General features: G+C 39.2%; 1 protein-coding gene across 1 annotated transcript; it reads right to left on the reverse strand.

The window, feature by feature from the left end:
- Positions 1 to 249: 249 nt before the first annotated feature.
- Positions 250 to 10883, reverse strand: LOC101689088 (olfactory receptor 52B4-like). Its single transcript, XM_004768224.2, has 2 exons — positions 9955 to 10883; positions 250 to 406 (listed from the first exon to the last, which is right to left on the reverse strand). Exons 1-2 carry the CDS (start codon positions 10881 to 10883, stop codon positions 250 to 252), a joined length of 1086 nt encoding a protein of 361 aa, XP_004768281.2.
- Between the last annotated feature and the right edge of the window lie 1862 nt (positions 10884 to 12745).

The raw sequence follows: 12745 nt of genomic DNA on the forward strand, positions 1-12745 counted from the left end.
GATCTGTAACTGAACAAAATTGCCTCTACACAGCACACGAAGGAACCCAGGGGACAGGTAGCCCATCTGTGCATCTGAATATAAAGGGAGGCTCTGGGTAAGGGCTATGGATCCAAAGGAGTCCACAAGTCTGCCCTGCCCCATTCCTGGAGACCCCGTGGTGGGATGGGTGAGGGGTGGGAGGAGAGAAAGAACACCAAACCCCTGGTGAGTGCAAAACTGGGCATACAACCGTGGTCAAAAGAGAATTTACAGAACTCTGGCCTTCCTGAAGAGAGATTCCAGCACATCATGGGAGTGGGATCCAGGTGAGTTTGGAAGAAAGGGATGAACTCGCAGAAGTACCCGCTTTCCCAGAGTGACCCTGAAAGGGCTAAACTTTTGGCAGCACCAGCTGGCAACTTCTCCAGCAGCGGGGTGGGAAGCAGCTTCTCCCATGCAGGAGGTGGAAAGCAAAAGCCTGGTGTACCTGTTGCCTGGGTTAGGGCCGGAGAAACCCGTTTCTCTCCAGCAGCACTCAGATTTCTGAGATGGGTCCTCCATGAGTGGAGGGAGTGATCAGAAAGGAAAGGAAGCAGATAAGAATATCAAAGAACATTAAAGAAATGCACTTGGAGCTGTGTGCTTCAGGACTTTAGCAGGAACTCTACGACAGACCTCTGGGAGTACCCCAGTACCCCACAGAGCCTCAGGTGCTAAGCCACATTTCCCACCACTCTACTACCAGCCTCCCTGGACACCCTCCCAAGTGTATCCTGGAGAACCAGCTCCCACAGAAGAAACCACAAATTCGATCTAGAGCGCCACCTTCTGAACATGAAAGAAAGGGGTTTTTTGTTTTGTTTTTTTCTATGCTACTAAGTTTGTAGTGTTGTGTTTTGCATTTATGACTTCATTCCTTTGTCAATAAGTCTTTGTTCTATTCTTTCAAAATTGACTTAGATATTTTTAGTCATTTATTCTTCTATATAATATAAAAAATAAGCTTACTATGTACCTCTAGAAATCCAACTGGAATCTTAATTAGGAATTTACTAAAGTTACAGATTAATTTAAAGAGAATTATAATTTTTTATAACTACATCTATACTACTCCAGTTAATTAGAAATATTTTTATGATCTTTAATAGTTTTTTATAACTTCACTGTAGAAGTCTTATGTATTCTTTCTTTAGCTAATTCTTAGCTATTTTATAGATGTGTTGCTATTATAAATAGTATCTAATTTTATCTTACTTGTTCTTGTTTCTTTTTTTTAATTCAATTAATTTATTTTCAGAAAAACAGTATTCATTATTTTTTCACCACACCCAATGCTCCATGCAAAACGTACCCTCTATAATACCCACCACCTGGTACCCCGACCTCCCACCCCCCGCCCCCTCAAAACCCTCAGATTGTTTTTCAGAGTCCATAGTCTCTCATGGTTCACCTCCCCTTCCAATTTACCCCAACTCCCTTCTCTTCTCTAACACCCCTTGTCCTCCATGATATTTGTTATGCTCCACAAATAAGTGAAACCATATGAAAATTGACTCTCTCTGCTTGACTTATTTCACTCAGCATAATCTCTTCCAGTCCCGTCCATGTTGCAGCCTCTTTGGAGAACAGTGTGGAGATTCCTCAAGAAATTAAAAATAGAACTTCCCTATGACCCTGCAATTGCACTCCTGGGTGTTTACCCCAAAGATACAGATGTCGTGAAAAGAAGGGCCATCTGTACCCCCAATGTTTATAGCAGCAATGGTCACGGTCGCCAAACTGTGGAAAGAACCAAGATGCCCTTCAACGGACAAATGGATAAGGAAGACGTGGTCCATATACACTATGGAGTATTATGCCTCCATCAGAAAGGATGAATACCCAACTTTTGTAGCAACATAGACGGGACTGGAAGAAAGGTTTCTAATTGCCAGTCTGTTTAATTGTAAGAAAGTAAACATGAATTTTTTTTTGCTCCTCTCAAAATTGATATTTACTCAATATATAACAGTATATTAGTTTCATGTGCACAACATAATGCGTCAGTATTTGTACATGTGACAGATGATCACTATAATCAACCTAGTTAACGTCCATCACCACACAATCACAAACTTATTTTCTTGTGATGGAACTTTTAAGATCTACTCTCTTAGCAACTTTCAAATATACAGTGTGATTGACTATACTCACCATGCTATACATTACATCCCGTGATTTCTGTATTTTATAACTGCGAGTTTGCACCTTTCACCGCCTTTACCCATGTCACTCACACCCCAGCCTCCAGCAACCACAAATCTGTTCTCTGTATCTGTGAGCTCAGTAGGTGGGTTTTTTTAATTCCACATATAACTAGGATGTTACAGTATTTATTTTTCTGTATCTGATTTATTTCACTTAGCATAATGCTTTCAGGGTCCATCCATGTTCTTACAAATGGCAAGATTACCTTCTTTTTTATGGTGAAAAAATATTCTATTGAATATATATATATATGTGTGTGTGTATACATATACATTATATATATTATTTATATATATGTTTTATAGCATGGTGAGTGTGTATGTGTGTGTATATACATATACATTACATATATTATATAAATGTTTTATAGCATGGTGAGTGTGTGTGTGTGTGTGTGTGTATACTATATATATTTTTTTTTCTTTATTCATTTATCCACCAATGAATCCTTGTCACTTCCATGTCTTGGTTATATTTGTAAATAATGCTGCAATGTATGTGAGGGTGCAGAAATCTTTTTGAGTTGGTATTTTTCTTTCCTTGGAGTAAATACCCACACAGTGGAATTTCTGGATTATATGGTAGTTGTATTTTTAATTTCCTGAGGAACCTCCACTCTGTTTTTCATAGTGGCTGCACCAATCTACATTTCCACCAACAGTGTACAAGGGTTCCCTTTTCTCCACATCCTCACCAACACTTGTTATCTCTTGCCTTCTTGGTGACAGTCATTCTAATAGGTTTGAGGTGATAATTTGTATTTGTATTTGATTTTGTATTTCCCTGATGATGGGGGATATTAAGCATCTTTTTATGTGTCTGTTGGTCATCTCATGTGTTCTTTGGAAAAATGTCCATTCATTTCCTTTGCCCACTTTTTTTTTTTAATTTTTTATTTTTTATAAACATATATTTTTATCCCCAGGGGTACAGGTCTGTGAATCACCAGGTTTACACACTTCACAGCACTCACCAAATCACATACCCTCCCCAATGTCCATAATCCCACCACCTTCTCCCAAACCCCCTCCCCCCGGCAACCCTCAGTTTGTTTTGTGAGATTAAGAGTCACTTATGGTTTGTCTCCCTCCCAATCCCATCTTGTTTCATTTATTCTTCTACCCACTTAATCCTCCATGTTGCATCACCACTTCCTCATATCAGGGAGATCATATGATAGTTGTCTTTCTCTGCTTGACTTATTTCGCTAAGCATGATACGCTCTAGTTCCATCCATGTTGTTGCAAATGGCAAGATTTCATTTCTTTTGATGGCTGCATAGTATTCCATTGTGTATATATACCACATCTTCTTGATCCATTCATCTGTTGATGGACATCTAGGTTCTTTCCATAGTTTGGCTATTGTGGACATTGCTGCTATAAACATTCGGGTGCATGTGTCCCTTTGGATCACTACATTTGTATCTTTAGGGTAAATACCCAATAGTGCAATTCCTGGGTCATAGGGCAGTTCTATTTTCAACATTTTGAGGAACCTCCATGCTGTTTTCCAGAGTGGCTGCACCAGCTTGCATTCCCACCAACAGTGTAGGAGGGTTCCCCTTTCTCCGCATCCTCGCCAGCATCTGTCATTTCCTGACTTGTTGATTTTAGCCATTCTGACTGGTGTGAGGTGATATCTCATTGTGGTTTTGATTTGTATTTTCCTGATGCCGAGTGATATGGAGCACTTTTTCATGTGTCTGTTCGCCATCTGGATGTCTTCTTTGCAGAAATGTCTGTTCATGTCTTCTGCCCATTTCTGGATTGGATTATTTGTTCTTTGGGTGTTGAGTTTGCTAAGTTCTTTATAGATTCTGGACACTAGTCCTTTATCTGATATGTCGTTTGCAAATATCTTCTCCCATTCTGTCAGTTGTCTTTTGATTTTGTTAACTGTTTCCTTTGCTGTGCAAAAGCTTTTGATCTTGATGAAATCCCAATAGTTCATTTTTGCCCTTGCTTCCCTTGCCTTTTGCGTTGTTCCTAGGAAGATGTTGCTGCGGCAGAGGTCGAAGAGGTTGCTGCCCGTGTTCTCCTCAAGGATTTTGATGGATTCCTTTCGTACATTGAGGTCCTTCATCCATTTTGAGTCTATTTTTGTGTGTGGTGTAAGGAAATGGTCCAATTTCATTTTTCTGCATGTGGCTGTCCAATTTTCCCAGCACCCTTTATTGAAAAGGCTGTCTTTTTTCCATTGGACATTCTTTCCTGCTTTGTCGAAGAAATGTCTCAGGTACACAACCTAACCCTACACCTAAAGGAGCTGGAGAAAGAACAAGAAAGAAACCCTAAGCCCAGCAGGAGAAGAGAAATCATAAAGATCAGAGCAGAAATCAATGAAATAGAAACCAAAAAAACAATAGAACAAATCAACGAAACTAGGAGCTGGTTCTTTGAAAGAATTAATAAAATTGATAAACCCCTGGCCCGACTTATCAAAAAGAAAAGAGAAAGGACCCAAATAAATAAAATCATGAATGAAAGAGGAGAGATCACAACTAACACCAAAGAAATACAAACTATTATAAGAACATACTATGAGCAACTCTACGGCAATAAATTTGACAATCTGGAAGAAATGGATGCATTCCTAGAAACATATAAACTACCACAACTGAACCAGGAAGAAATAGAAAGCCTGAACAGACCCATAACCAGTAAGGAGATTGAAACAGTCATTAAAAATATCCAAACAAACAAAAGCCCAGGGCCAGACAGCTTCCCGGGGGAATTCTACCAAACATTTAAAGAAGAACTAATTCCTATTCTCCTGAAACTGTTCCAAAAAATAGAAATGGAAGGAAAACTTCCAAACTCATTTTATGAGGCCAGCATCACCTTGATCCCAAAACCAGACAAGGATCCCACCAAAAAAGAGAGCTATAGACCGATATCCTTGATGAACACAGATGCGAAAATACTCAACAAAATACTAGCCAATAGGATTCAACAGTACATTAAAAAGATTATTCACCACGACCAAGTGGGATTTATTCCAGGGCTGCAAGGTTGGTTCAACATCCGCAAATCAGTCAATGTGATACAACACATCAATAAAAGTAAGAACAAGAACCATATGATACTCTCAATAGATGCTGAAAAAGCATTTGACAAAGTACAACATCCCTTCCTGATCAAAACTCTTCAAAGTGTAGGGATATAGGGCACATACCTCAATATCATCAAAGCCATCTATGAAAAACCCACCGCAAATATCATTCTCAATGGAGAAAAACTGAAAGCTTTTCCGCTAAGGTCAGGAACACGGCAGGGATGTCCATTATCACCACTGCTATTCAACATCGTACTAGAGGTCCTAGCCTCAGCAATCAGACAACAAAAGGAAATTAAAGGCATCCAAATCGGCAAAGAAGAAGTCAAATTATCACTCTTCGCAGATGATATGATACTATATGTAGAAAACCCAAAAGACTGCACTCCAAAACTGCTATAACTTATACAGGAATTCAGTAAAGTGTCAGGATATAAAATCAATGCACAGAAATCAGTTGCATTTCTCTACACCAACAGCAAGACAGAAGAAAGAGATATTAAGGAGTCAATCCCATTTACAATTGCATCCAAAACCATAAGATACCTAGGAATAAACCTAACCAAAGAGACACAGAATCTATACTCAGAAAACTATAAAGTACTCATGAAAGAAATTGAGGAAGACACAAAGAAATGGAAAAATGTTCCATGCTCCTGGATTGGAAGAATAAATATTGTGAAAATGTCTATGCTACCTAAATCAATCTACACATTTAATGCAATTCCTATCAAAGTACCATCCATCTTTTTCAAAGAAATGGAACAAATAATTCTAAAATTTATATGGAACCAGAAAAGACCTCGAATAGCCAAAGGGATATTGAAAAAGAAAGCCAACGTTGGTGGCATCACAATTCCGGACTTCAAGCTCTATTACAAAGCTGTCATCATCAAGACAGCATGGTACTGGCACAAAAACAGACACATAGATCAATGGAACAGAATAGAGAGCCCAGAAATAGACCCTCAAATCTATGGTCCTTTGCCCACTTTTTAATCAGTTGGGTTTTTGCTACTGAATTATATAAATTCAACAACTCATACATATTTTAGATATTAACTTTTTATTGGAATACCACATATTTTATCTCATTCCATATGTACATTTTCATTGTGCTGATGCTTTCCTTTGTTGCACAGAATCATTTTAGTTTGATGCAGTTCCACTTGTTTATTTTTGCTTTTGTGGCTTTTGCTTTTGGTGTCAAATCTAGAAAATCATTGCCAAGACTAATGTCAAGGAGCTTACCTGCTGTTTTCTTCAAGGAATTTTATGGTTTCATGTCTTATATTCAAGTCTTTAATCCACTTTGAGTTAGTTTTTGCATATGGCATAAGATAGTAATTCAGTTTCATTCATTTGCATGTGGCTGTCCAGTTTTCCCAGCACCATTTATTGAAGAGACTGTCTTTTTCCCCATTGTATATTCTTGGCTTCTCTACCATGAATTAACTGACCATATATGTGGGGGGTAGTTCTGGGCTGTCAATTCTCCTTCATTATTCAATGTCTCTGTTTTCATGGAAATGCCACTATTTTGATCATTATTGCGTTGTTCAAGCTTGAAATCAGAGAGTGTGATGCTTCTACATTATAATTTCTCAAGATTTTTTTGGCTATTCAAGGTCTTTTCTAGTTCCACACATATTTTAGGACTTTTTGTTCCAATGGTGAAAAACACCATTGGAATTTTGGTATAGATTGCAGTAAATCTGTAGATTACTTTAATAAATTTTTTTTATTTCTTTTCAGCGCAACAGAATTCATTGTTTTTGCACCACACCCAGTGCTCCACGCAGTATGTGCCCTCCTTAATACCCACCACCTGGCTCCCCCAACCTTCCCCTCCTTGCCCCTTCAAAACCCTCAGGTTGTTTTTCAGAGTCCATAGTCTCTCATGGTTCCTCTCTCCTTCCAATTTCCCTGAACTCCCTTCTCCTTTCTATATTTCTACGTCCTCCATGTTATTTGTTATGCTCTACAAATTAGTGAAACTATATGATAATTGGCTTTCTCTGCTTAACTTATTTCACTCAGCATAATCTCTTCCAGTCCTGTCCATATTGCTACAAAAGTTGGTATTCATCCTTTCTGATGGAGGCATAATACTCCATAGTGTATATGGACCACATCTTCCTTATCCATTCGTCCGTTGAAGGACATCTTGGTTCTTTCCACAGTTTGGCGACCGTGGCCATTGCTGCTATAAACATTGGGGGTACAGATGGCCCTTTTTTTCACTACATCTGTATCTATGGGGTAAACACCCAGTAGTGCAATTGCAGGGTCATGGGGAAGCTCTATTTTTAATTTCTTAAGGAATCTTCACACTGTTCTCCAAAGTGGCTGCACCAACTTGCATTCCCACCAACAGTGTAGGAGGGTTCCCCTTTCTCCACATCCTCTCCAACACACATTGTTTCCTGTCTTGCTAATTTTGGCCATTCTAACTGGTGTAAGGTGGTATCTCAATGTGGTTTTAATTTGAATCTCCCTGATGGCTAGTGATGATGAACATTTTTTCATGTGTCTCATAGCCATTTGTATGTCTTCTTTGGAGAAAATCTATAAAAAACCCACAGCAAATATCATCCTCAATGGGAAAAAGCTCACAGCCTTCCTGTTGAGATCAGGAATATGACAAGGATGCCCACTCACCACTCTTGTTCAACATAGTATTAGAAGTCCTAGCAACAGCAATCAGACAAAGAGAAATAAAAGGTATCCAAATTGGCAATGAAGAAGTCAAACTCTCTCTCTTTGCAGATGACATGATTCTTTATATTGAAAACCCAAAAGACTCCACCCCCAAACTACTAGAACTCATACAGCAATACAGCAACATGGCAGGATACAAAGTCAATATGCAGAAATCAGTGGCTTTCTTATACACTAACAATGAAAATACAGAAAGGGAAATTAGAGAATCGATTCCATTTACTATAGCACCAAGAACCATAAGATACCTGGGAATAAACCTAACCAAAGAGGTAAAGGATCTGTACTTGAGGAACTACAGAACACTCATGAAAGAAATTGAAGAAGACACAAAAAGATGGAAGACCATCCCATGCTCTTGGATCAGTAGAATAAACATTGTTAAAATGTCTATACTGCCAAGAGCAATCTATACTTTCAATGCTATTCCAATCAAAATTCCACCAGCATTCTTCAAAGAGCTGGAGCAAATAATCCTAAAATTTGTATGGAATCAGAAGAGACCCCAAATTGCTAAGGAAATGTTGAAAAACAAAAATAAAACTGGAGGCATCACGTTACCTGATTTCAAGCTTTATTACAAAGCTGTGATCACCAAGACAGCATGGTACTGGCATAAAAACAGACACATAGAACAGTGGAACAGAGTAGAGAGCCCAGATATGGACCCTCAACTCTATGATAATCTTCGACAAAACAGGAAAAAATATACAGTGGAAAAAAGGCAGTCTCTTCAATAAATGGTGCTGGGAAAACTGGGCAGCTATATGTAGAAGAATGAAACTCGACCATTGTCTTACACCGTACACAAAGATAAACTCGAAATGGATAAAAGACCTCAATGTGAGACAGGAATCCATCAGAATCTTAGAGGAGAACATAGGCAGTAATCTCTTCGATATCAGCCACAGCAACTTCTTTCAAGATATGTCTCCAAAGGCAAAGGAAACAAATGCAAAAATAAACTTTTGGGACTTCATCAAAATCAAAAGCTTCTGCACAGCCAAGGAATCAGTCAACAAAACAAAGAGGCAACCCACGGAATGGGAGAAGATATTTGCAAATGACAGTACAGACAAAAGGTTGATATCCAGGATCTATAATGAACTCCTCAAACTCAACACACACAAAACAGACAATCATATCAAAAAATGGGCAGAAGACATGGACAGACACTTCTCCAATAAAGACATACAAATGGCTATCAGACAAATGAAAAAATGTTCATCATCACTAGCCATCAGGGAGATTCAAATTAAAACTACATTGAGATATCACCTTACACCAATTAGAATGGCCAAAATTAGCAAGACAGGAAACAACATATGTTGGAGAGGATGTGGAGAAAGGGGAACCCTCTTACACTGTTGGTGGGAATGCAAGTTGGTGCAGCCTCTTTGGAGAACAGTGTGGAGATTCCTCAAGAAATTAAAAATGGAACTTCCCTATGACCCTGCAATTGCACTCCTGGGTATTTACCCCAAGGATACAGATGTCGTGAAAAGAAGGGCCATATGTACCCCGATGTTTATAGCAGCAATGGCCACGGTCGCCAAACTATGGAAAGAACCAAGATGCCCTCAACGGACAAATGGATAAGGAAGATGTGGTCCATATACACTATGGAGTATTATTGATGCATTTCTAATAATCAGACTATTGTTTAAAAGGACAAACTTCAGGAAAAAAAAAAAATCATGCTGTCTCTGGTTCTTTGCAGATGGCAGTTGGCCCAGCCAGAAATGACAAACCTCTCTGAGGTTATTTGGCCAATAGAAAATATAACTCCTGAAAACTCCCTGATAAATTTACTCCATAAATTAAAGTTACTGAGTTTTTCCTACTGTTTCAGTTGACCCACACCATGCACCAATTTCACTACACTTTCACTGGTAGCTAGAGATGCTAAAAATGCTGTTCTTCTGCCAAGGTTATTTCTGCTTTGGAAAAAATATGTAAGACACCTGCTCCCAAATTTGCTTGGTCTTAATCCCATAAATGATGGGATTCAGCATAGGTGGAACCAGAATGCAGACATTAGCCAATAAGATATGGATATGAGGTGGAATGTGGCCTCCAAACCGCTGAATAAGACTTGTGGAGATCGCAGGCCCATAAAAGAGGATGATGATGCAGACATGGGAGCCACATGTGTTGAGAGTTTTGTTGCGAGCGTCTCGGGAAGGCATGTGGAAGACAGCACGGAGAACCAGCACATAAGAAACAAATATTAACAGGACATCTAAGACCACTGTCGTTATGATGACAAAAAGTCCATACCAGATGTTCACTCGAATGTCATTACAAGCATATTTGGCCAAACCAATGTGTTCACAAAAGGTGTGTGGAATAATATTATTTTGACAAAAAGTCAATCTTTTCAGAAGAAATATTATAGGGAAAATTGTACCATAACTTCTCAAGAAGATGATCATACCGACTTTCCCAATCAGTGCACCTGTAAAAATAGTGGTGTATCTCAGGGGGTAGCATATGGCAATGTAGCGGTCAAACGCCATCACCAGCAAGATCCCTGACTCAGAAATGAAGGTGGAAGAGTAGAAAAAAACCTGAGTGATGCATTGATCCAGAGAGATCTCCCCAGCATGGAACCAGAAGATGACCAAGGCCTGGGGTACTATGCAGGTGGAGAGCACGAGGTCTGCTCCAGCCAGCATGCAGAGGAAGAGGTACATGGGTTCATGGAGGCTGCTCTTTATGATAATAATGCAGATGAGCAGGCTGTTCCCAAGCAGGGCAATGACATAGGAAATGATGAAGGGGATCGAAATCCATATGTGCTGGTCTTCAAGGCCAGGGATGCCCAACAGGTAGAAGACTCTGTGGCTAACAGCAGTGTGGTTTAAAGAAATCATGCCTGGGGAGATATTTCAGAACCTCACCTCCTATGCCCACAGACAGGCGAAAACACAGATTTTCTTGTAATATTCTTCGTGAAGACACTAGGAGACTTGGGCATATCTTAAACTCTGTCTTCATGGAACATGCAAATAATAAGACACATACAATGGTGAATAGAAAATATTTCCTGCCCTCAATGAGTGACACTCTAATTAAAGGATACATGTTTCCAATAACCAAAACTATTGTTGTATGTTCTTTCCCTACAAGCAGGTGGTTATGAATGTAGGAAGGAGACAGGGCAGTGGGGGCAGAGGGGCTGAAGGCAATTACAAGATGATTCTTGACTTTGAGATTGAGTCATCTAACATAAGGTAAAGAAGGAAAAGGGGGAATCACCATGAAAAATGTTTGCATTCTTGAAACATTTCCAGCCCAGAGTAGCTGATGCACAGAAAACACTGAAAGGGGGAAGGGGAGGGGCCGCACAGGCAGATTTTTCCTGATGGTGAAGAGCCTTAATCACAACTTCATATTTAGACTCCATCCATCCTTTACACAGGGGGCAGTAAGTAGATGTCTTGAGCCAGTAGTTTAGAACAATTACGCTACTTTAGAAGGTTACTTGTGCACATTTCTTGGAATAGTAATTGGCTGAAGAGACAGGATTCTAAATGGCTAGTGGTATTCTAGGAATAGAATATTATATTGTCACAGAGAAATTAATTTATGCCAGAGATTATAGTAAACACTTTGTAGTCCTTCATATTTTTTTGTATTTAGATACTGAAGATCCACTCCAGGAATTGGTATTTTTCCCATTTCACACGAAGAGTAAATGACACCCAGTGAATGTGAATCACCAAATGTCACAAACCAAGTATGGATAGAAATGAGATTTGAAATTTCAGAATCTATCACATAATTTGCCTACCCATAAGGAAAGTCATGAGTCCATATACCCCAGTGTTTATAGCAGCAATGTCCACAAAGGCCAAACTATGGAAAGAGCTGGGATGCTCTTCAACAGACAAATGGACAAAGAAGATATGGTCCATATATACCATGGAATATTACTCAGCCATCAGAAAGGATGAATACCCACCAGTTTCTATCAACATGGATGGAACTGGAGGGGATTATGTTAAGGGAAGTAAGTCAAGCAAAGAAAGACAATTATCATATGGTTTCACTCATATGTTGAACATAAGGAATAACATAGAAGATACTAGGAGAAGGACAGGAAAGTGAAGGGGGGAAATCAGAGGAGGAGATGAAGCATAGAGACTATGGACTCTGAGAAACAAACTGAGGGTTTTGAAGGGGAGGTGGGTAGGGGGTTGGGTGAGCCTGGTGTTGGGTATTAAGGAGGGCACAGATTGCATGGAGCACTGGGTGTTATATGCAAACAATGAATCTTGGAACACTACATCAAAAACTAATGATGTATGGTGATTAACACAATAAAAAATTGTGAAAGAAAGAAAGAAAGTCATAAGCCCTTTAAGAGAGAATATTGACAGGGCCTGTGACCCCAAGGTGAGGGAGGAATTCCTTGGGTTCACACCTTAGGAAACTAAAAACTATTGAAATTGGAAAGGAGAAAGCTCATTTTTGCTGGGCATGCAACAGCATCAAATTTAGAATATTTTGTTGAAGGTAGAAATTTTATCATATGTTTGCCAGTAAACTTTCATTCATTACTCCTTTGGCAAGTATATTTTGAGCATGAAACTATTTTTCAAGCACCATAGTAAAAACTGGTGATATGAAAAACTGAGACCCTCCCACAAACCTAGGGGCTTATGATTTGAGATGAATCAAATTTATACAGGTAGCTTTGGAGAACTGGGGACAAATATTTATTCCCTCTGAA

Source organism: Mustela putorius, unplaced genomic scaffold (genome assembly GCF_011764305.1).
Source record: "Mustela putorius furo isolate JIRA1106 unplaced genomic scaffold, ASM1176430v1.1 tig00003987_pilon_pilon_pilon, whole genome shotgun sequence".
NCBI classification, from domain to species: Eukaryota; Metazoa; Chordata; class Mammalia; order Carnivora; family Mustelidae; genus Mustela; species Mustela putorius.